Consider the following 25,375-nt stretch of genomic DNA (forward strand, 5'->3'; position numbering starts at 1 on the left):
ACGACTGAGCCACCCAGGTCGCCCCTTTATGGAAGACTTTTTAAAATGGACAGCACAAATGGACAGCACAGATTCTAATTAAATTACTCTTTTGTGTATTTTCTATACCCTAGGCTACCCAGGTGGACGTGAGAGCAGCTCAAGTAGCGCAGGATGAGGTGAGTTCATATTAGTTAATAAGTCTGTTTAGCCAGTACTCTTTAGAAATATCCCAGGAGTTTTTGCCCACAACTCTGCAGTCAATGGTATTGACTGGATTTTGTTTAGGAAATCGCTAGACTTCTCATGGCTGAAGAAAAGAAAGCTTACAAGAAGGTCAAGGAGCGGGAGAAATCGTCTTTGGACAAAAGGAAGCATGACCCTGATTGGAAGGTAAGTTCTGTTTATTGTTTTTCTGATTTTTATAATGGGGACTTTGCTTTTAGGATAAGTTCTGCGACTGTATTTAGGGTATACAAATTCTCTATTGCGTATATGAATCTAATTTGTAAAAATGACTTCATTACAAAAAATCGTAATTCTTCAAAGTAACTGTGAAAAGATAACTGCTAAGATTGAAAACTCATTCCATTGATTTTAAGATCAGTTGAGGTGCAGGTGCCTCTGGTCATGAGCAATCTTAGTTTTACTAATATTTACCTTACAGGAGAATATAGTATTTTCACATGCTTTCCTATTTCTCCAGTGGCCTTTTCTTTCTCTTTCTCCTTTCTCTGTGTGCTTATATTGTCCATCCATGATCACATACCCATTATTTCTCTTTCCTCTGACATAACTTGATCCATGGCAGACTGGTAGATACCACCAGCAACCATTGCTTATGTCAGAGAGTAGGAACTGTCTAGCAAGAGCCTGGACTGTCGTCTTCCCCTCATTAATCAGAAACACTAGACAAAATAGTGACTGCAGTTTATTCTGCTGTAAAGTAACGTAATTATTGTACGTGGTGGTTGCACGTCCAGTTTCACGGACTTGACTCTTTAGTTACTGTGTGCAGTGCACCACTCTGGACTTAACAGGGACGGTCAAAGATATATTTTCCTCATAATACTGTATAATGTAGGAGGACAAACAGGACAGTGTAGACAGCTAACAAATACAAGGTCAAGCTGGCTGAAGAAAGCAGAGTAGAAGAAGAGCAGAGTTGCAGGGAGGAAGAATTCCTAAGGTAAAGGGTTTTCAGAGAGGGAATTTGTACTAGGCCTGGGAGGATGCAGCTAGGCTGTGTATTCGTGACGTAGTGATGTTTAGCACTGTTCTCTCTTTCTCTCTCTTTCGAACAAATTCCTCCTTTGGGTCTCTGGTTCTGTCTCAGTTTCAGCACTGATTAGGAGGAAAAAGAGGACTTAGAAACCATGATAATAGCATTGCTCTACTGTTTCCTGCTGCTCAGTTATTCAGTTGTCAGTCTGAAAACAAATGAAAGCATTATTAATTATGTATAGGTCTCTCTTTCTTTTACCCTCTTAGTAATTCAGGATTTTTCTTAACAAATGTATTTCATTTTAGTAGAAGGGCTCCCATATGCTTCTGCTATATAAGTTAAGCTACAAATAATTGCCTGGGAGTTACTCAATTCTTTGTTAGCTCAACCATGAAGAAGTTAAGTATTTTTAAGAATTGCAAATCAGGCAAATAAAAGGGGAAAGCCACATTTCTAGCAAGTATCAAGACTTCTTTAATTTCTACATTCTGTAATTGGTGCTGGTATAGTTCTTCTCTTAGAAAGGTTGGATTGAATGTTCCTTAGTTTCCTGGCTTGAAAATCGCCATCCCCAAGTCAGATGTTCAGAAATAAGTTTAAGAGCACAGACCTACATTCCGTAGACTCGGGAAGTTCTTGTCAGCTGCTGTGCAGCTATTATGTTAATAATGGGTAGCTGGCACACTGCTGTTGGGGAGCATGTTCATGTGTAGTTAGCCCACTGATCTGGCTGCCCTGACCGCTTCCAGTGTACGTATGTGACTATAATTTTTTTTTTAATCTCTGAGTGGCCATATGTAAAAATACCGTAGGTTGTTTAACTGAATATAAGTGTAAGTTGAAATTACTAGAGTTTGACATGATTTAGATATTTTCTAAACCTAACAATCTTTCTGTTTATTTGCCGTTTTCTATATGTGTGTTTTTCTTTCTCTCTCTTTTTTTTTTTTTCTGTCCTTAGCCAAAAACAACTAAATCGGCACACTCAAAGTCAAAAGAGAGTGATGACCCTCACCGTTCTAAGAATGACAGGCCAGCACGGTAAGATGCCACCTGAAAAGGGGAGTGAGGAACTTGACTTTGGGGTGAGTAAGGAGATGTGGATTGTCTGAGAAGAGTGTTCTTTAGAGAGGAGATCCAGATGTCGGCAGTTGTAAAGTGATATCAAGTCTTGCAGGATTATTCTCAAACTTTGTTTCCATTCTTAACCTGGATCGAACAAGTCAAATCAGGAAGATTGTAATTTTATAGAACCTAGGGCGTATAAAGAATGATGTGTTTTTTGTTAGGACCAATACTTGTCTTTGGATTCACTGTCCTCAGCTAAGGAGGGATGAGCTTAACCATTTTCCCAGTAAAATCTCAGGTTTTAAAGTTCAAAGTTTTACCTATGCAGGGCTGGAGTTTCATGGTCACGCTGGTGTGTGCATGACATTTACACATGCTTAAATTAGTTTCTGCATTCTCAAAGTCTTGGCAAACACTTATTTGAGGACATGGTAGACTATTCTAAATCCCACTAGATCAAATAGCTGTGGTTATGGTGTATGTACTTTCAGACTTCTCTCAAACAGTCTGGGGTCATAGTTCATGGAGCAGTTGCTGTCTTTCTACCTCATACCTGAAGTTGGCAATATTTAAGTCTCTGGGGAAGCAATCCTTTTTTTTTTTTTCTTTCTTTTTGTTCTTTATTGCTTTCCGTTGCTTTTCAAAACAAAACTTGATTGGAATAGAAAGAATATTATATACAAAAAGACAAAAGTAACACTAAATTTAACATTTGAAAACTCTTTTAAAACTTTGAATATTGGTCCTAATTATTAATTTATGTATTAACTTTTATCACATTGGAAAATATACACTGTTGCCACTCATTGCCCACACTTAAGCTGCTAGACGTGTTGACTTAAAGTGAATATATGTAGGGTCCTTAAAAGGCCAAATTCTTTTGGGATGCCTGGGTGGCTCAGTCAGTTAAACATCTGACTGTTGATCTCAGCTCAGGTCTTGATCTCAGGGTCATGAGTTCAAGCCCCACATTGGCTCCTCCACGCCCACCTACTTAAAAAAAAAAAAAACAAAAAAACTGTATTCTATTTTTAAACCCATGGGCTTTTAGAAGATAATATCCTTCAGAAAACTACATCAGGTTTGTAAGGCTCTTAGGGCAACAGTAGTATATTCTGTCAGTTGTTTAAAGTTGGTTCTTGTATCTTTTAGTTAAGCACATGGCCAAAGGTTTTTTTTAAGGCCGACTTTATTTTCATCCCTGCAATATCCAAGTAAAGTAAGAAGTAATTAATCTCTTCTCAGTATAGGCATGGTTTATTATGTTTTCTTTAGTCAACTGAATTAAAATAATCTTTTGGGTTTTTCCGAGTCTTCCAAATTTTGGGGCTCTTTAGAACACTAATAATTTTGACATCAGATATGATAGACCAATCTGGGATGTCTATCTAAAAAGATGTATTAAAGTTGAAAACAAGTTTCTGAAATGTAATAGTTAACTTTAAAAATATTTGGCATATTGAAGAGTGAATAATCAAATGAGCCTATATTAAAAATAGCTATTATAAATGAGTGAAAGTGACCTATGACTGGTAGAACTGAAGTCTTTTTTGACTTGAAGGGAACACTTGTCTTTATCAGTTACAGAAAGAAAAGTCAAAAATACCATATCATTTGTTATGCTCACATTAATTATATATTATATATGTATAACAAAAGGATGAAAAAATAAAAAAAAATAAGCCAAATACCGTTTGCAAGTATAAGATACGTGTGTGTGTGTATGTGTGTAGTCTTGAATGCAGATACTGCTGCTGATAAAAATACACACCTGTGTAGCACAGCAGAGTGTAGTAAAGAGCACACTGATTTTGAAGTGCAGTTGAGTTTGAGCCCCACCCCTGCCACCTAACAACTGTCTGAGCTTGGACAGATCACTTACCTCCTCTAACCTAATCTCCCTCTAAAATATGTGTGTGATACCTGCCCTACAGACTTGTACTGAAAGTTAATTGAGATCATCTGAGTAGAACCCACAGCACAGTCCTCAGTATATACACAAGTTTACATCCTGTGCTGACCTGTGTCAGACTCCAGATACCCAGCAAGAGACCTGGTGCTTAGGGACTGAGTGGGAGATTTAAAATCACTTGTCTTTATTCTTATATGACAGAGCCCTTTGTACCAAACTCACCATAACTTTCTGAACTGCAGTATACTGACGCCTTCCACATGGCATATATGGTTACAAAAAACATCCTACCACGTGGTTATATATTTGATGTATTCTGTTACCTCATCTGGTTCCATGCTTTAATGCAACATTTAAGTGTACCTCTGAGAAACAACAACCAAAAAAAGGATTTTGTTCTTATCTTCATCAGTGCCAAATGTTTGCAAGAAAATCTCTGTAACATGATTTTAAAATAATTAAAATTTTGGAGTAGCAAAAATTCCCCAGTGTTTTTTACATTTTGTCTTCTTTTGACATGAAAAGTTGCCAATGTAGGACTGTCCTTTCCTTCTCTAAGCTCTGCTTTGCCACCTAGTGGATTGAGCGACTTTGCTCTAGATTTTATATGCTGACCCATGTCTTCTCCCTCCCCTTTCCTTTTTTCTTGTCCTCCTGCTACCCTCACCCTCTCTCCATTTTTCTTTCTTCCTTTCTTAACTTTCTTTATTACTTCCCTTCTATCCTTTTCTTTTTTCTTCATAAAACCTACCAAAACAAAGTCGATTTCTCATTAATGGCAGTGGTCACACATCTCATTTATGTTTGTTTCTCTAGTCCTTAGCACAGTGCCTCACACATATTAGGTGCTCAGAAAATACTTGTTTTTATTGAATTATGTGCATCAAAGCAAAGGAACAGTAAAATAAAATAATTTATTCAAGGTCCCGCAGTAGACAAGGAACTAAGATGAGAATTCTCCTACACTGTAGCTTTGCATTTCTACAAAATGTTTTACCATGTATTCCAATGAGAGGTGGAGTTGTGGTCACCACTTATTAGAATATCTCTTTAAATTCTGACTTCCCTTCAGGCCACCACCACCTACCATGACAGAGGCTGAAGATTTGGATTACACTCATTTTACAAACCATAATTCCACACGTCATTTCTCAAAATCAGAATCCTCCCATAAAGGTAAGAAAATTATATATGATCAAGCTTAGGATTTTTTTTAATAATCCTCATGCTATGCTGGAAATATCAGATGATATCTTATAGATTGCTAGAGTGGCAAAATAAGTTATCCTTCCTTTTGGAAGATTATTACAGTATTCTTCATTTGTTAAAAAAAAAAAAAGATAAAACAGGAAACAAAACACCTTAACCTGAATGCAAGATTGTATATGTATGTGCATTTTCCTCCAGGGAGAATTTGTAGCTTTCATCAGATTGTTAAAAGGGTGACTGTAAACAAAACAAAGGAGCAAAGGGAAAAGAAAAAAAGAGAGTCAAACCAAGAAAACAGACTCTTAACTATAGAGAATAAAGTGATGGTTATCAGAAAGGAGGGGCAAGGGGGGGATGGGTGAAATAGGTGATTGGGATTAAGGAGGGCACTTGTGATGAACTCCAGGTGCTATGTAGAGAAGTGTTGAATCACTATACTGTACACCTGAAACTAATATTACACTGTATGTTAATAACTAACTGGAATTTAGATAAAAAGTTAAAAAAAAGAAAAATTAAAAAATAAAAAATAAAGTACCTACATACATACATGTACAATTCACACAAAAGTTTTATCACACGAAAGAAAATCAGGGCAAAGGAGATGAGGAAAGAATATGAAGTCTAAGTTGGACCAAATCTTTATTGTATTGTATTGTATTTCATTTTGTTTTATATGTACCAAATCTTTAAAATGAAAGGAATAGATAGGTGAGATTCAGTGGGGTGGAGTCCGGAGCCAACTACTAAGAAGACGTCTTTGGTGCAAAATGGTGGTTTATTAAAGCATGGGGTCAGGACCCATGGGCAGAAAGAGCTGCTGCACAGGGGTTGTGAGGGGTGACTGATTATATACTATGGTGTTGGGGGAGGTAAGGAAAAGGGAGGTTTCAGGAGAATTTTCATCTGCTAAGGAGGACCTACAAGATACCAAGATACCAAGATACCGGAGGCCTTGCCATTGTCAAGTTAATGTTGTTTTTCACCTCTAGCAAGGCATTAACATTAAGATTAGGAGATTCCTGGAAGAATGTCACACATGTCCCACTCAGGAGTGGGGGGTGGGGGAGGTTGTAGGTTGTCCGCTTATGTTTTGTCTTCAGCCAGCCTTCTGTTGCCTCATCAGTTGCATGTAGCTGTTCTTCCAAGCATACACAAATTCACTTATGTGTATTTTTATGATACTCATAAAATGAAATAATGAAAAGGTAATTCTTATATTAATTTTTTCATCTAAAAATGGAAGTGATTTTAATAGTGTCAGTGTTGTCAGGATCATATAAATTAAATACATGAAAGCACATTGCAATAGACTTTACAAATAGTGGGTCCTGTAAATTGATGTCTGTTGTTTGTTACAGCTTTTGAAGATTTCTTAGGTCATGTTTTTATTATCCTTTTCCAAGTCTTCCCAAACTTAATTTTTTTTTTCCAGTGGTCATTACAGAATATCAATGTACAGAGCTACTCCAGACTGACTAGATCAGAATTTCCAGGGGAGGGAGGTTGCCAAGCATTTATATTTTTTTAGAAAGCTCTCCTCACCCCAACCCTCTCCATTCAGACATTCATCCAGTGTTGATCCGACAAAAGACATTATGTAAAAGATGGAATTAGTTGGACATTACCAAAACAACCCCATACACTACAATTTCCATCAGTTGGTGGACTTTCCATCATGGCTGGCTTAACTGGAAGTATCTCATGATTTTTTTCCCTCAAACTGATGCACTACTTTTTAGGGGAGGCCCTTTGTCTTTGACATACATTTGATATATAATACTGAAATAACACAGCGACTCTGTATGTAAATATTTTACAGTAAAGAACAAAGAAAACATGCATAGAAATAAAGATAAATGATTTTGCCTGAGCAAGGAGAAAGCAGAGCATTTCTGAGGTTTTTCTTTAATGATGTTTCTTCTTCTTTTCTCCTTTCCAAGGTTTCCATCATAAGCAGTAAAACCCTAGGAATCTGCCTTGAGAACGGACTCACTGTAGCAATCATTACTGGATGATATAGAATGCGTTCCACACTCATTTTTTTCCCTCCTGTGTTTGTATTCCTGGGATTTATCTTCAAGTGTTCTTCTGGCCGTAAATAATTTTAATTCATTTAAAAAGTTTTGGTTATTCCTGATCACTTGGGCAGTACAAGAAAATCTAGCTTCTGAATATTGGCCACCTCTCTGCTGCATATGCTTCCTGGGATATAGTATCTAAAAGCTCTGTAAAATGTCATTTTTGTTAGGTGTGGAGTACTGGTATCTAGAGACTAGGCTTTATTTAGCAGTTAGAATTTTGTGGAGATTATGATCAGAGTAAAACAATGTTTGGATGCAATACAGAATAAAAGAATATAAGAAATAGCTTTTTTTCGTGCGTTAGTATATGGTATATTGAAGGATCTTTTGCTTTTTGTATTCTTCAAGAAAATAAAAAAAATGACAACCATAAAGTATTAAAACAAACAAACAAAACCTGGAACAGTTGGAACATGTTTTTGACCACCAGGACTAGCAGTTTTGCATATCCTTATAAGCTCTCCTGGGAGAATTGGCCCAGATGTCATTCTCTGACACTTTCTCTGCTTCTGCTGAAGAGCAAATCTTTTGGAGGCCTCTGGGCACTGGGCTATTTATTAGTATTTATTGGCAAAAGTTTAATTCTATGAACTATTAACTCAGGTCTGTGCAAAGTCAACTGAAAGTGAAAAAGTGAAAAACTTTGTACCCCTTCTCTTCTATTACATTTACATATAGAGCCCAGGGAAGTGGAATTGGAAGGATGTTTATATAAGTGATAATGCCAGCATTCTCTCTGGACATAGATAAGTTTTCCTCTTACTTAAAAAACAGTGGTGTTTGTTGGCAGCCACTCAAAAAATATTTTATCTGTCAGTAATCAGATTAATTCAACATGAAGTTGAAGTAGAGAAAATGGTTCTTTACCCGGGTATTGGCTTTACATATTCATTAGTGATACATGGCATTGGATTCCTTTGTACAGGACCTTTAAAGCCCTCTTTGAGAAATCTTGTCTTTGTCCAGCCCTTAACCTTGTGGAAATGCTTATTTTCCCATACTTGTTAGTTAACATAAATGGCAGTCACACTACACATATATAAAAATGTCCCTTCGGCTTGACTTTCCATTATTTTTCATTGTATAAATCTGATGTTTTTGACATTCCAGTGTAGTGTTTGTTTAGGAAAGAAATACGCAGATGACTAGAGAAAAAGGTTGTTAATCCATTCTTTTCCCACTGGGAACTGCCTATTGTTTGCCTTATCTTTCGGGATAGTCTTTCAAGTCAGGCAATATTCAGGAAGCTATTTAGAATAGTTTCTCAGAGTGGATTTGGGTCCTTTCATTTTGAGAAAGATCTTTAGTTCATAACGTTTTTGGATTGCAGAAACTTGGGTAAAAGGTTGCTAAGAGTCAAGTTTTAGGGAAATGATCATCTAGAAAGAAAGAAACCCTAAAAGATGAGTCATTTTTAAGAAATGGGGAAAGAGAAAAACAAACAGGACTTTGAATGACGCTGATGAAATGAATGAAGCAGAGTTAAGTAAGCAAGGGCTGATGAGATGGAGGTCCTAGCCTTAGTCACATTCTATAGGGTGCTTTCAGTATCCAAAACTTAGGCCTTGTTGACTTCTAGTAATGCTATGTTTTTCTTTGTCTGCCCTGTGATTTTGCTTCATATTTTAAAAAGTTTTTTTGTGGTAACTTTAAAGAAAACACAATGTATTTTTATTTTGATAGGCAAATGGGCAACATCATTTGCCATATTTTTATTTCATAAATGTTTATTTTTCTATCATGCAGTGATCAGATTTACTTTAAAAATTCTGCATTTGTCTTGCTTCTCATGTACTTTATCCAATCATATTTATTACTGTAAAATGCTATCTGGAGGTATTTTCATTCAAAAAAATGTGAGGCCATTTAACATTTAAGCCTTGGATGTTAGTGTTTCAGCTGTCTTAGTGAGCGGCCAGAGGTGATGTAGTTCCCTGTGACACCCAATTCAACATCTGTATTGAAAATCTGTTACTTTTTTTTTTTAGGTTTTTAAAAAATTAGAATTTTAAAATATTTTTATTTTTTTTGTAAAGCAAACACTTTTTAAAGAGTATCAGAGTAATTCTTTTCTTCTTCTTAGTTAAATCCTCTAATTCTCATTCAAATATTATAATTATTATCTTTAAGACTATAGAAGTAACTAACAACTATATTAAAAGGAACTGCCAAACATTCTTCACTGTGTTCTCTGCTTTTCACTTGGTTGTATTTCTATAAATGTGGGAACGTTTTGTTCCTCTTTATACCACTGGACCACACACAATTTAATTTTTAGGCCCACAATGTATTATGCTTTAATGTTGTGATGTAAACTAATATGCTGGCCTTGGCAATCTTTCTGTACTTCTTTTCTCTGGAGGCCCCATTAACACTAGTATTGCTGAATGAGCACAGTATGTTTTGAGCCTTATCATAAGGCTTCTGGATGTGTACACCCTCTTCCCCCAACCTAACTTTTTGTAATTCATTGCTTGGAAGCAAGGTCCGACAAGGGTCAGATTAAATGTTCTGAGTTGAAAAAAATTTGTAGTGTGAAACCATTGTTAGACATAATTATTTTGCAGGAGACTGGACAGTTGCTACATATGCTTTGAAAGAATATTGAGATTTTTAGAAAGTGACTTTGCATACCTTTGAATTACTTTTTCTTGAGTGACTTTACAACAACCAGCAACAGACTAACGAACTTCAAAAAAGGCATAGGTTTTTGATCATAGAGAAACATCTAAATTAGAAAAGAAAATATGGATAGATGTTTCCCAGGAGGAAAACCTTTTCACATTTGCAGCGGCCACTTGGATCTCCATCAACATTTTCCAAGGTGACCTTGGGCCTTGTGTTCCACTGAACTCACTCTAGAAAATTGTGAACCGGACCTGTTTTCCCCTTTCCTTCTCTACTATGGTCTGCAGCCGAACTGGATGGTGAATAAAGTCATTGCTGACTCTGTCCACACATTTCCATTGATATCAGGACTTTTCAGTATAAATATAATTAACTTTTAATGGATAATTATTTTCTTCAATACTGTCAGATATTCTCTAATTTTTGTCTTGTGCCAAATTGTTCTTTGGAAACACCTGCTATATAATATGGTGCATTCAGTTTACCACATCAGTGGTTAACATTTTAGGGCCTTGATTTTTAATGGGTGTTGCCTTTGTATAAAAATCACTTTGGGGAATATCAGGATTAGTCATTTATTCAGTGATGGTTTTTTTGAAAGATAACTGGTGACTGGACGTAAGAGCTTCCCTCTCAATAAGGGGAGTGAGACCCCCGTGTAATCAGCTTTCCGAGGGACTGAGAACAGAATAGAACTTGCACTGAAAGGCTTTTTTTCCCTTTTGGGGAAACAGTATTTGTGTGAAAGGAACACCGTTCAGGTAGATTTCACTGCAGGTGGTGTGCCATATTCTCATAATGCAGGCTTTTTAGAAACAATCATAAAATAACCAAAACCTGGTCTTTCAGCCAAAAGGAAAAAAACAGATTTTTAAAGTACTTTGTCCCTTACTTACTGCTCATAGTCAGAGAAGCGACTAGATAAAGTGGTCCCATTTTCTCCTCATATCTGGTGGTGCCTGTGAGTCTTAAAGCCATAACTGCTTATCTTACTGTTGATAGAATCCTGTTTTTCTCCTTTAGCTTATAACAGGGAATGTGGTCAGGGAGAAGCGAACTGGAGACTGTTCTGATAATGCTGCACGGGGCACAGTGTCACCCAGATTCCTGGTCAGAGAATCTCATTTATCTCTGATGATACTTAGGATTATTAAAGGGGAGAGTCAAGGCTTTTGTTGCTCCTGACATTTAACTGTTGTTAGAAATGCTGCAGTTTTCTTCCAGAGAGGTCAAAAAGGAAGGGGTAAACTGGGAAAATTTTACTTCTTACAGAGTCACTTTTCTGATGAGGCTTGCACTTTTTGCCAGCAGTGTCTCGAGGAGCAGTATTGCCTTAAATTAGTTTGATTCTGACCGAGTCAGTGCACTGTACTTCCTATATGTGAATGACCGTCAACTCTCCATTGAGATACACAATTCACTGGTGATCCGCAAACATCCTTGCCATCCGAAACTCTGGATTCCCTCCCACTGAGCTATGGGTGACCTATACACTGATAGATACATCATTTCATTGAGTTGCCTCTCAGTCTGTGAACGAGCAGTGGCATGGCCAAAACAGGCTGGCGGAAGGAGAGTGAGAATTCCCTTGCCAGATGCTCCCGGTTATCACTTCCTGAATAGAGAGTTGACTGTCTTTCTGTTCAAAGTGACCATGTAGAAGATACTTCCAAAGGCTGTATTGTGTAGCAAAGTCAATTATTGTTTTGTGAGGATTTCACCAACCCTCTTGTGTTTTTAAATGCATACCATTGACAAAAAAAAAAAGAAAAAAGAAAACCAAACGAAACAGAGACATTTACTTGAAATGGGAGCTCCTTAGATGTGAAGAATGTTTCTATTTTACTACTTTTAGAAGAAAATTAACCAGGAAAATTTTTGCTGTGGTAAGGAAAACACCAGAGTGTTTTTATAAGGTTGTGTTTGATGCCATAAATTGACAGAATCATCTAAGTAATCATGTTGATTTGTTGGAAATATCTAGTGCTGGAAACCATCTTCTTCCCTTCTGTATCTGTGAATACTGCCTAGGAGCATGTTCCTAATGCATTTTATATGCTATTGTTTATTCTTGGCAAACTAGAGGATGGGTTTCTCCTTTTGAATAACTTGCAATAGCAAAGTGAGCCGGCACTGCCAGCATTTCAGATGAGGACCGAATTAATTAGGCATTTTAGTTAGTGCCCCATTACTCATTGCTGAGGTTCATATAGAAAGAAGAGGAGAATTGAAAGACAGGGTTCTTGAGGGACATGTCCTTCACAAAAGAGCAAGGACTAAGAGCAGTAAAAAGACAGCTAAGAGAATATACCATTACACATTGCATACTTAGGCTATATTTTTGTTGCAGTGAATTTCAGACCATAATTGCTAAAATAGTTTCTAGCTATTAAATTTAGTAAGAGGGTTTTTGATGTCAGAATTTTTTTTTATTTCTGATTGAATTAGCCCCTGAAATCACTGAATTAGCCCCTGAAACTTTAGCTCTTGCTATAAACTGAAAGCCAAATGCCCTTTTTCAGAAGTAGCTAGATTTTTCACCTGCCTCTTAAAGACAGCCCAATATTTGTTTCATGAAGTATTATAAATAATGAGGAGATACAGTGGGAAGGTAGCATATAGGTGTTCCACAATAAGAATTCTCTATAATAGGGTTTTCCTTAAAAAGAATCCATCCCAGAACAACATTATATTTTGAAAAGGTGCTGGATTATAAAGTACAGGAGTATGCACATATAAATCAAGTTGCTCAGGAAATGAGAGGTGGTGCTGTCATTTGTCTTAAAATTCAGAAAAGTGCTTTCCTGAGAAAAATTGCATAGTGCCCAGGCAGTTTTGGATTCTTTGGTAAGAAGCCCTTTGGCATCTGGAATGTGGATATGTTTAAAAAATGAGTGAGATGTTAACCCAAGTGCTCATCAACTTGTAGCCGAGCCCCAGAAGGAAAGGCAGCTTTGAAATAGCTACTTCATGGAACTGAACAGAACCTTGATGGAATCCAGTTGTCTGTCTGAGGACAGAAAACAAAGAGGCCACCTCAAACCACATGCCTATTTAGAGATTAGATGAAACTGTGAGGGACACTCTCTGGATGCCTTAAAGGTGACTGGTGTTGAGTACTGGTGGGTATGTACACACCCATCTGGACTAGGCTGATGGAAACCGTCTATTTCCGTTCACCTTCACACAGCACAAGTCGTTCCTGTTGATGACCTCATTGAGGAACACGAGAAACATGGTGCTGTTGACTTCCGTGTGTCTTGGGAGGTTGAGGTGGTCATGTCAGTCAGCACTCTCCAGTGCTCACGCCTCCCTTAAATGCCAGTTCTACATCTACATTAGTTCATCTATGCAAGCTTATGTTTTTATGGTTTGTTTTCTACACTCATGTCCCATTTGATTGTTTAAATATCAGGTTTAACATTAATATTATGAATAATTTTTAAACCAAAGTATGTATATGTCTGTGTGCTTGTTTTCCTGGATGGTTTGAGGCAAACACCAGTCTTGTCCTTCTCTCTTAATAAAGTCATCCATTTCTTAACAATGGTCTCATGTTTTCTTTACTGCATTCAAGACTTGGGAAGCTCTGGGAGGAGGAGTATTTTTTCTTTATGAAGTAACCCTAATAGATATTTGTTTAAAAACAGTAGAATTTTCTCTTACTCCAGTTGCATCCACATTCTGTAACCATGTATAGCACTGATGATGATATCTAGTACGTGGAAATTGTCAACAAATACTCTCAAATCTGATGCTGATACCTAGTACATTGAAGTCCTCAACAAGTATTCCTAAATCTGAAGTTGCTTAGAGAAGTGGCTTTGTTTTGTGTGTGGTGGTTGGTGTCTTAGTTTGATGTATGTGGGTGAAAAACAGGTAAGTGGATATTCACAGAATAATCTGTATGACTAAAGACTCCATGAGTGCAGCAACTCAAGTCTGCACTGTACCTGGTACTCTGTGGATTTTGAGAAAATAGATAGAAGTACAACTACCGCTAAACTTTTTATCTTTTTTTTTTTTTTTTTTTAAGATTTTATTTATTTGTCAGCACAAGCAGAGGGAACGTCAGGCAGAGGGGGAAGCAGGGTCCCCGCTGAGCCCGATGGGGCTGGATCTCAGGACCCTGGGATTATGATCTGAGCTGAAGGTAGTTGTTCAACCAACTGAGCCACCCAGGCGCCCCTAACTTTTTATCTTTACAAGTTTGTTTCTTCTTTTTTTTTTGATTGATTAGCCGTGATACAGAAACCGATGCTGCAGAAATTAGGAGGTATCTTGAAAATATGATCCTATTTTTCATGACTACTAAATTTTTAAAGAGATAACTAGCTTCCCTGGAGCACATTCTCTAGGCCTTAGTTTCTTCTCTGGCAAATATAATAGGAAATCTAAACAATCTCTGTAATATAGCTCTACTGATCTCACTACCAGATGCATAAGACACACCAGTGACATGCAGTGTTGAAGAAAGTTGGTATATTGATTTCAACCTTCCTTTTCTAAAGAATTGCTGGATCAAAGTTGACCGTGAAAGAAGTAGACATATCTACAGGCCAATTAAAAAAAATTAAATATGCAATTAAAGTAGCTCCTTTTGGTCTGCAGTAGGAGGAGGTACCCAGTATGATTGGGCGAATTTTGTGTAAAGTGGCTGAGTCTGATGTTAAACTGTGGCCATGTGTGGAGAGCTCGGCACACTAGAAAGCCCCCCCCCTTTTTTTTTTAAGATTTTATTTGACAGCGACAGCGAGAGAGGGAACACAAGCAGGGGCAGGCAGAGGGAGAAGCAGGCTTCCCACTGAGCAGGGAGCCCGATTCGGGGCTCGATCCCAGGACCCTGGGATCATGACCTGAGCAGAAGGCAGACGCTTAACCAACTGAGCCACCCAGGCGCCCCTAGAAAGCCCCTTCTTAAAACACAGGCAGCCAGGAGAACATTCACCTCCTACACCTTGGAAATTGGGTGAAGTCTTTATAGAAGTCTTTGGATTACTACAAGTCACAGGGTAGGGGTAGGGATTTGGCTCCCCATTATATCTGGGTTACCTGCTTAAAGACATAAAGGCTTCAACATAGTGTACTAAATACATCAACAGGAATAAGGAGACCTGGGTGCTAGTCCTGGCTTTGAACTTGGTTCAGGACCTTGGGACACCACTTACCATCTCTAACTCCGTTCTTTTACATAACAGTAATAAGCACATTGCAGCAGTCTAACATTCTAGAATTCCTGCTATCAAAGGCTACGGGTTCCTTTAAGTAAATGCCCCAGAAAGAGTAGCCCCATACAGTACTGAGGGCCTGGAAGGTCACAAGGACTTCTTAAAACACTTGGCTGAAAGGCCTCCTATCTGGTCATGTGTTCTTTTAAAAACTTTTTTTATTTTTGATAAAACTGTATCGTGTACAATGATGTTCTGATGTGTGTATACATTGTGAAATGATTAGCACAGTGAAACTAACACAGCGTCAACTCCCTCATCCTTCGCTTTCGTGGGGCTGTGTGTGTTGGGGGTGGGTGGGGTGAGAGTGCTTGAGAGCTACTCTTAGCAAATTTAACGTATACAATACAGGATGATTAACCATAGTCACCAGGCTGTATGCTAGATCCCCCAAACTTAAACTGAAAGTTTGTACCCTTTGCTGACCATGCGTTCCTGGTTGTACTGTCCCATTGCTCTTACTTCCACAACCAGCAGATTGCCAAGAAACAATTTTGGTTTTGATTCTATTCTCTTTCTATTCTCTATTTCATTCATCTCCATTCGAATCTTAATTTAATTTTCTTCTTTCTAATAATTTTCAATGTAGTGGTGTTTTTTTTTTTTTTTCCCTAGCTCCACAAGATGTAAAGTTAGGTTATTGATTTGAGATCTTTCTTTTTAATACATGCATTTACAGTTATAAATTTCCCTCCGAGTATTGCCTTTGTTGCATCCCATAAGTTTTGTTATGTTGTATTTTTTGCTGGTTTTTTTTTCTTTTCTAAGTATATTCTAATTTCCCTTTTGATTTTTGTTTTGACCCATTAGTTGTATAAAGATATGTTGCTTAATTTCCACATACTGTAAATATTCTTACTTTCTTCTCTTGATTTCCAGCTGTATTACTTTGCAATCAGAGAAGATACTTTGTACGATTTCAGTCTTTTAAAATTTATGTAGACCGTTTTATGGTCTGACATAGTTTCTCTGGGACAGCATTCCATATGCACTTGAGAAGAGTGGTATTTGGTTGTTGTTGGATTGGGTGTTCTATATATTTGTTAGATCTGATTGGTTTACAGTGTTGTACAAGTGCACTATCTCCTTATCGATCTTCTACCTAGGTGTTGTATCCAAAGTGGTGTATTGAAGTCTCCAACTATGTATTTCCCCTTCAATTCTGTTAATGTTTGCTGTATTTATTTTGAGGCTCTGTTTGGTGCACATGTGTTTATAATTGTTATGTTTTCTTGATGAAATTGACCCTCCTATGTAATATCCTTCTTTGTCTCTTGTAGCAGTTTTTCACTTAAAGCCTATTTTTTCTGGTATCAGTATAGCCACTTAGCTCATTTTTCCTATCTTTTCACTTTCAACCTATTCATGCCATTATATTTATAGTGAGTCTCTTGTAGATAGCATATAGTTTCTTGTGAGTTTGTATGTCTTGTGAAAACTGGACAGTTGAATAATATGGTATCTCTGGACGTCATGTTCTTCCTTTTCCCCAGGGTCTTTGTTTTTATTTTACAGTTTGATTGTTGAAGGTTGTTGAAGGTCAACCTTCACTAGTCATTTGTCTAGTGACTTTTCCTTTTTTTTTTTTTTATTAGAGATTGTATTCCCTTCATTTGTGGTCTCTATAGTCTCTGTTCCTTAGGTTTTGTTCATCTTGTGTTTGATGGAGATTTTCTTGAACACTAGGGGTAAGGAAAAGAATCTCTTTTAAGGTCTTTGCAGATTGGCTCTGTTCTGAAGCCTTCCTTTAACACTTAGCTGGATTTTCACTGAGCCTAAGGTCCATCTGAGGTCAAAGCTTAAGAAGAATATTTTCTGAGTATTCATTTTGCCTTGGACTTGTGCATGGCTTTCTAAATTTCCCCGTAAATATGGGTATTTTTTTTGTTTCTGTTTCACAAAGAAACTTTCTGCACGTTTCCCTCCTAAGACGTAAGCTGTCTGTTACATGTCTCAACTGTAATGTCTTGCCTCAGCTGTCTGCAAATTGTCCATTTACTTTTACAATGTTTTCAAGTAATTCCCACTGCTTTTCTGTCCTCAGTGAGTTCCAAGTTAGAGAAAACAGAAATGAGCACCTTGCACCACACCTTCAGCGAATTCCCTAGTCAGGTTAGAACAGATGTGCAGATAAATCCTGCTCTGCTTCCTCTGGAACCAGGAATGGAGTCCCCCCAATGGAAAGGCAGGCTGCTGTCTTCAAGCCTGCTGCCCAGCCAGAGAGCGGATAGGGCAAACGCAAGCAAGACACTGAATGCTTTTCTACTGTGTTGAAGTTAAATTTTCGTGAATCTATGTTCACTTGGTTACTATAAGTCTTTGATTAAGTTCCAGAGTTCTGACAGTGTTGGTTCTGATGATTTCTGCTTGTGTTTTTTATATTTCTGTGGGGGGGATGGAAGCTTGGAGCTGTGTACTTGGTCACTTTACTTACATCACTCTTGGCAATTTCTTAGAAAGCAAATTGAGTCATTTTTTAGATCAGTGTTGAAAAATTCATTTCATTTTGTTTTCATAAATGAATCATGGAGTACTAGTTAGCCGACAAAAGGAATGAGGGAAATCTCAGCCATAGGCTGATCTCCAGGATATATTTTCAAACGAGAAAAGCAAGGGAGAGAAAGCATTAAAGTTTTCTACCACGTAGTTGTAAGAGGAGGGGAGGGGAAATGATGCTACTGTGTATGCATTTTTTTTATAACAAGTAAAATGGAATGTCAGCATTTTTGAAGTTAGCTCTAAGGAGGGAGGAGAAATACATGTGTAGGGGGGAGATGTAGAGCCCAGGCATGGTGGCATATACCTTATTTTGTAGATCTGATGTTAGAACCAGATACTTTAAATAATTTTGAAACAAAATTTTATACATTAAAAGGAAACTTTAAAAGTCAAAGTAAAATGAAACAATGAACTTAACTATACCCAGTTGGTACATAACCACACAGAGGGAACTATTTCAAATGATTTTATCTATATATGAATTTATATCTTCTCTCTTTCCACACACACACACACACACACACACACACACACACATATTTTTTAGAGTTAATCTGAGATCATGACCTGAGCCAAAATCAAGAGTCAGATGCCCAACTGACTGAGCCACTCAGGCGCCCCCACGCATACATATTTTTAACAATATTTTCCACCATTTTTGTTCACTGAAAATGCCAAGAAACCTAGAAAGAATGGATACCCTGGTAGCAATGAACATTTTTTCATACTCAAATCGTGGTCTTGAAATATTTCCTACCAAAAGAAAATAGACTTTCATAGAGATATGGCTAGTTTTAGGTGTGAGTTTAAATTTACAAGATAAAACTGGAATATCTTTATTACCAGATAGCAAAGAAGTTATCGAAGACTACTAGGGTCATATCAAATGCTCCAACCAGCCAGAGATAGGAGGTTGTGCATTAATAAAGATAATAACTGAAATGAATAAAAGCATATCAAATATGTTTAAATACATGTCTTTATAAGCATCTTTATCCTCTTAAAATAACCCTTACTACTTACCTATGGCAGATGTTATGGGCCAACTCATTATTTTTGAAACTGGTGAATAAGGGGAATAATTGGGCATTTATCCTGCCTGTTTATATAAATAGGCAGGATAAAATGATAGAATAAATAAAAAATGATAGAATGAGATCATTTTGCAACCCTCAAAGAACTAATAGATTTAGGTAATGATTACCGACATTTGGTATCATAAAAGGAGAGAGAATTGGATATTATATACCTCTAAATGGATATAATAATACAACAAAATTACCAAGTTTCTAGATTTATCTACCAAACTATAGGAAGTAGAGGGCATTAATGAACATTTTAAATAGCAAATAAGGTTGCAGTCTACAAAATCAGACTGTGAGAAACTTTATAAAACAATAGCAAAAATTCTCCAAAATGAAATATATCTGCGAGGAAACTGGAGAGAAGGAGGAGTGTAAGATGCAAGCAATAATTTAATTACAAATAAACTGAAAATAGAATTCATAAGGTGATGGGGAAGATGTGCACACTGGCTGGATATTTGATGATATTGAGGACTTAGTGTTGATTTTTTAGGTGTGATGATGTTGGGATCAGATTGTAAACAAAAAGAGCCCCTATGTTTCAGAGATACACACTGATGAAATGGTATGATGTCAGGGGGTAGGAAGTGAATGAGATACAGGTAAGAAAAGATCAGCTGTAAATCATTAGGAATGGGTAAATCAGGTATATTATAATGTTCTCTCTATTCATATGTGTTCAAAACTGTCCACTAGTAAAGTTTTTTTAAATGACTGAGAAACTTTTCAAACTAAAACTATGGGAAGTCACACTCTAAATATGTATGTGTTCTTCAGACAAAAGGAAAATGATCATGGATGAAAGGTCAGAAATACAAAAAAGAATGAATATAAATGGAAAGTATATATTTGTGGTAAGAAGGAACAAGGAAATGAGTATAGAGTGCATAGTTGGCTTGGTGTTTGGGGATTGGCTGAGTGGATATACTGCATTTTGGATCAAGTGGAGCATTTACAGGGACATGAAAGTTGTCTACATTTTGGCTTATTGACATGGCGCCCAGGGCAGGTGCAGCTCCATTTGGGGCCTAGAAAGTTATTTCAACAAGAGTCTTACTCAAAATCTAATGAATAAATTAATGAATGTTAGAAAGAGTCTAGCATAAGGATCAGAGAGGCCACCCGGTTGGTGTGTTTTTTTGTTTGTTCGTTTGTTTTATTATATTCAATTAGCCAACAAATAGTACATCATTAGTTTTTGATCATTAGTATTCAATGATTCATTAGTTGCACTTAGCATAATCCCCTCCAATTCCATCCATGTTGGTGTAAATGGTGGGTGTTCATTCTTTCTGATGGCTGAGTAATATTCCATTGTATATACGGACCATATCTTCTTTATCCATTCATCTGTTGAAGGGCATCTCGGCTCTTTCCACAGTTTGGCTGTTGTGGACATTGCTACTATAAACATTGGGGTGCATGTGCCCCTTCTTTTCACTACGTCTGTGACTTTGGGGAAAATACCCAGTAGTGCAATTGCTGGGTGTAGGGTAGCTCTATTTTCAACTTTTTGAGGAACCTGCATACTGTTTTCCAGAGTGGCTGCACCAGCTTGCATTCCCACCAACAGTGTAGGAGGGTTCCCCTTTCTCCGCATCCCCGCCAACATCTGTCGTTTCCTGACTTGTTAATTTTAGCCATTCTGCCCGGTGTGAGGTGATATCTCATTGAGGTTTTGATTTGTATTTCCCTGATGGTCAGTGTGTTTTTGACCTATCAGTTGCTTATAGATGATGTTTGCAGAAATGAATATTTCAAATGAATGCCACACATCTCATGTTCAGAAATTTGTGAAAGAGTTCTCATATTTTTTTGCAGTTTTTGTGAAGGCAGCGAGTGGGGGAGAGTGGGCCCACTCAGAAGGGCAGTGCGTGTCACATGGCATGTGTGCTCCCCTCTCCCTTCACCCCCCTTCACGGCCCTTTACTCACTGAATTCCCAGCAGTCACAAGTCCAACTCCAACTCCCTCTCACCCTCCAGGGGCCCTCGTGGAGAAGCTGTGGCCATGACACACTAGTCCACACCTAGCCTGGGGAAAGAGGCGTTCTTAACTCTGACAAGGTCTGAAAGCACAGCTACTGTCCTGGTCACAGATCTCTTTCTCTGCTTCCTCGGGCCCCACGGCCAACCTCTAGGGAAGCTCACTCAGTGGTGCAACTGACACCTCTCAATATGCTTGAAATGAAGCACAGGCACTTCCCACCCTGTCCCGTCTGCGGGAGGGGAACTGGCCGTTCCCAGTACTTAACACATCACTAACTCTACCCTAAATTGATTTAAAAAAAAAAAAATCGGCAAACTCTTCTCCCATCTTTACTTTCCAAGTCTTTTTATGCCCCCAATATGTATGCAAGATGATTTCGTGAGTCATGAACTGTTTTTTAGCCACCTACTTTGATGTGTATGCATGGTACTTTAACTTTGGAATGAAGCATCTATGGCATGTTGTAAAGTAGAAACACTATGCAAACCAAATACATAATTTAGAATTTTTTCATAACCGTATGTAAAAAGGTGAAAAATGAAGAGGTGAAATTAATTTTCAAAAGATATTTTTATTTAACCCAATACATCCAAAACATTATCGTTTCAACAAGTAATCACTATAATTATCAATTAGATGTTTTGAAGTCTGTTTTCCCATTATAATTCTTGAACTGTGGTGTGCATTTTACACTTAACAAAACCTGTCAGTTCTAAAGAGGTGTATTTAAAGTGCTCCGGAGTCGCCTGCTGTTCGAGACAGCACAGAACTATTATATGCAGCTCACATGGAGACAGACGAGTCCTACTCGTAACGTGTTCACTAGCCATTATACAATAACGGAAGTGAAAACATAAACTGCAAGCTGATTGATAAACATGAAGTGTTTTTTTTTTTTTTAAACTCACCTGTCTTTATGTTATACCGCCTTTCGCCAGCAGAGGGCGCTCGGAGCTGGCAAGACAGCCTAAACTTTGCCCCGTGCTCTGAGACAGGGCATTCTTTGAACTAGACTGGCTGGCTATAAAAACCGATGCACTGTGGCAGTTAGGAAAAATCACACTTTTACAAAAACAACACTTTACCTATGAAAGTATCAGATGATAATTAAAGAAATTTTTAGAATTTTGATAAGTACAATCTAAATCAATTAAAGCATCATCCATAGACCCACCGAAACACAATTACAAATCCTTTTCACCACATTCTGTTCCAAGCCCTTTTCTGTAGGGAGGATTTAATTCCATGTCATTGTAGTCATATTAAAGGGAGTGTGGGGTTCAGGGATCTTTGAGCATGTTCAAATGCTGATGGGAATGATGAACTAGAGAGAAGAGCTTGAACATGGAGAGAAATTGACCAATGAGAGAATAAAGTTCCTGTTCAAGAGGGGAGCCAGAGACACAGAGTCATACACATGCTATATGTGTAACAGACAAACACAGAGGAGGGGTTGGCTGGGTAGATCACATCGGAGAATGACCTCTTCTACATGACCTATTCATGCATGACCACATGTGATACGATGGCAGGAGGAAAGCGTGGCAGATGACCTGGATCTGGTGGTGGGAAGTGGATGGAGTGTCTATAATTTCTTTCTTTTGTGTCCTAGAAGGGGATTGATTCTCAGTGCCGAGAATGAGGGGGCAAGGTTGGAAGCTCGAGGCATGTGAAATAAGATGCAAGTTCTATTCTGCACCAGAGAGTGGGATTTAGATGCTTATGGAAAATGTGAGGGCCTGGAAAAATGCCTGAGGGACAAGATGGAGGGACTGACTGGGAAGCGCTGAGCACCGGAGATTGAGCGGGCAGCTGTGACTGGGTTCTACACATTTATGGCAGCGTCGGTTGTCATGGCTACTTGGTTTGTGGCGGCTGCCTCGGCAGCTTATGTGTGGAAGCAGAAGACAGGGCTGGTGAGAAGTGATCCACTGTTGATGTGTAGGCGAGTCTGTGCAGCAACGTCAAAGGGCCAAAAGGAAAGAAGGAGGTTGAGGTGAGGCAGCATGAGGTCTTGGAATGAGGCCCCGGGGCACAGAAGTGACAGTCTGTGGGAAGAGGGAAGAGTCTCCAGGAGATCATGGGGACCAGAGTGCGGGGGTCGGGAAATGAGGGAGTGTAAAGGATGAACTGTTTTGGTCAGAAGGAGGATATCTTAGATATAGAAAAGGACTTAAGCCCAAGGACTAAGTGATTGAAGTGGAATGCAAAGAAAGAAGACTATAGTTTGGGGTCAAGGACATGGGATCCTAGGTTGTCTAAAGTGTTATTTACATAGGTACTGAGGCCCAAAACGTGAAAGAAGGCACTGTCACGGAGGCCTGCCTTAAAAGCAAAGAAAACAGATCTGGGAAGGACAACAGTTTCGTGATGCCGATCTCCAAGGTAATCCTTGGGTAACCAGGAATTTGTGTCAATTTCTAGGCATAGGACTTGGCAATGCTGCTAGAATAAAATAAGAATACTTTCTAGATAGTAAATTTGGACTGTTTTCAGGCCATGCACCCTGGGGTTCAAGAGCATCAGACAGATTTGGGTTTGAAATAGGTTTTTGATGCTCTTGCTGGCTGTGGGGCTTGACCAAAATATGTATCAGCTCTGAAAGTTAATTTCCCTATCTATAAAATGTGGATAATAATATAATCTACTTCAAAATTTTATAGTGCCTTTTACATAGAAAATATTCAATAAATGACAGTTACCATAATCAAAAGTAAGAGAAACCAGGTATGTTTACTGATAGAACCCAGAACATATTCAAACTAGACGGATCCTCTGAGTTTATGATATATCAAGCTTCAGTTGTGGGCCCAGGGAAACAGAGAAAGAAGCCAGGAGCTGTTCAAGATCATTTGGCAGGGTTAGCAGGATCACTAACTCCTTGCTAGAACCAGAGCATCATCTTCTTTCCTTTTGTTAGACTATCTGGCCTAAGTCCTTCTTAGTGTGGGCATCGCTTACTAAAGAACCTTTACCTGGCTTCCCTGAATATTTCTCAGGGCAGGGAAATCACCACCGCTCACAAAAAACTGCTCTTTTTCTTTCCTCTCCTCTCTCTCTATTTGAATTTTCTCTTGGTAGCTTTAAGAGTTTTTCTCCTTGGTAGCATAAATCTGTTTTTCTTTATTTCCAATCATTTGACTTTCTTATGCCCTCTGGCAATTCTGTTTTCTCTTGGATGTGACAGCTCTTCAGACATTTGAAGCCAGTGACTGTGTCTTCCCTGACTTTCCACTCCACTAACCTCGACACGGCTGGGTCGTCAGCGTCCTTTCACAACAGGGCCAGGCCTTTGCACTTCCCATTGCCTCCCTGCCTGTTTTCATCTGTCTCTGTCCCTCCTGGCACCTCACCTCCAGGCACGGTCTGAATTCCACAGCACTGAGCAGGGCCATCGCCATCCTAAGTTTGGACACAGTTCATGCAATTAGAGCCCACATAGATCTTCTGTTAAGCTTTCCATCTGTTTCCTTGCACACCACTCTTACGGACTTCTCCAGAAATGCAGATGAAGTTGGCAACAAAGGGCAAGGCTGGCTCTTTCTCCAGGTTACATTTCATTTTGTAGATTTGCCTATTGTCTACTTTTGATGATGTTGGGGGGATCCTGATCCTGGGAAATTGGATTTCTGTGTAGATTTGAAGAACACCGGCTAAGACTTGGGAGACTGGCAGCTGGCTTCGCTGAGAGACTTGGAAATTATCCTCACACTGAAGGCCCCGGAGCCATGCCTCTGCCTGCTCACGTGGGGAGGCAGGAGGGAAGGGGGCCCCACATGGCCTCTGGTGGCATGCTCCTTCCTTGCAGAAGATGAGCTAGAAACAAAGAGCTTGCAAACTGCCCTGTTTGTACGGGCTCTGGCCCATGACCGCATTTTTCTCATCAGAAGCAGAAGTATTGTTCCTTTTTGAGAAGGATTATTTTTTACTTTTCAAATTATACCCTTTCTACTATGAATTTTAGTGTTCTTTAGAAGATAGATGTGCTTGTAAGTGGATTTTTTTCTTTATTTGCTTACTTGGAAAACAAAATTTGGTAATCTGCTGATCTACCAAATTAGGGACCATTGTTCTCTGACTTATTTAGATACATTAAATAAATTGAACAAAAAATGTTTTACTCTGTAAGGAAGGAAAAAATTATCCTTGACCTTCTTAGGGTCCCTCACTGGGTCTACAAAAGATAGATTTAGCAGGAGAAAAGCATAAAATTTCACTGAATCTTTACATGTACTTGGGAGCCTCCACAAAGTATAAAGACCTGAAGAAATTATCAGAGCAGGAAGCTTTTATGCCTTTTAGACAAAGAAATAATAAATCTGTGAAGAATCGACAAGACAGAGGAGTTAAGCTATTAAGGCATAGTGAATGGTGAAGAGGTAACTAGAAAGATCAGGGTTAGTTTAACAAGGTCGGTTGGAACAGATCTCTCGACCCCCAAATCCCCATCATGAGTGATAAGAGCAGCTA

The 25,375-nt window shown here is 38.3% G+C and overlaps 1 protein-coding gene across 4 annotated transcripts in view; it reads left to right on the top strand.

Moving 5' to 3' along the window:
• CCDC50 (coiled-coil domain containing 50) overlaps positions 1-13,649 on the top strand; it is a 70,045-nt gene extending 56,396 nt beyond the window's left edge. For all 4 annotated transcript variants that reach the window (XM_034999825.1, XM_034999826.1, XM_034999828.1 and 1 more), the window contains 5 exons: positions 114-158; positions 268-372; positions 2,166-2,245; positions 5,257-5,360; positions 7,337-13,649. In XM_034999825.1, coding sequence (XP_034855716.1) covers positions 114-158; positions 268-372; positions 2,166-2,245; positions 5,257-5,360; positions 7,337-7,356 — 354 coding nt within the window. In that variant the 3' untranslated portion in view covers positions 7,357-13,649. The remainder of the gene's footprint in view (positions 1-113; positions 159-267; positions 373-2,165; positions 2,246-5,256; positions 5,361-7,336) is intronic.
• Positions 13,650-25,375: the final 11,726 nt, after the last annotated feature.

Source organism: Mirounga leonina, unplaced genomic scaffold (genome assembly GCF_011800145.1).
Source record: "Mirounga leonina isolate KUSES-001 unplaced genomic scaffold, KU_Mleo_1.0 Mir_115, whole genome shotgun sequence".
Lineage (NCBI taxonomy): Eukaryota > Metazoa > Chordata > Mammalia > Carnivora > Phocidae > Mirounga > Mirounga leonina.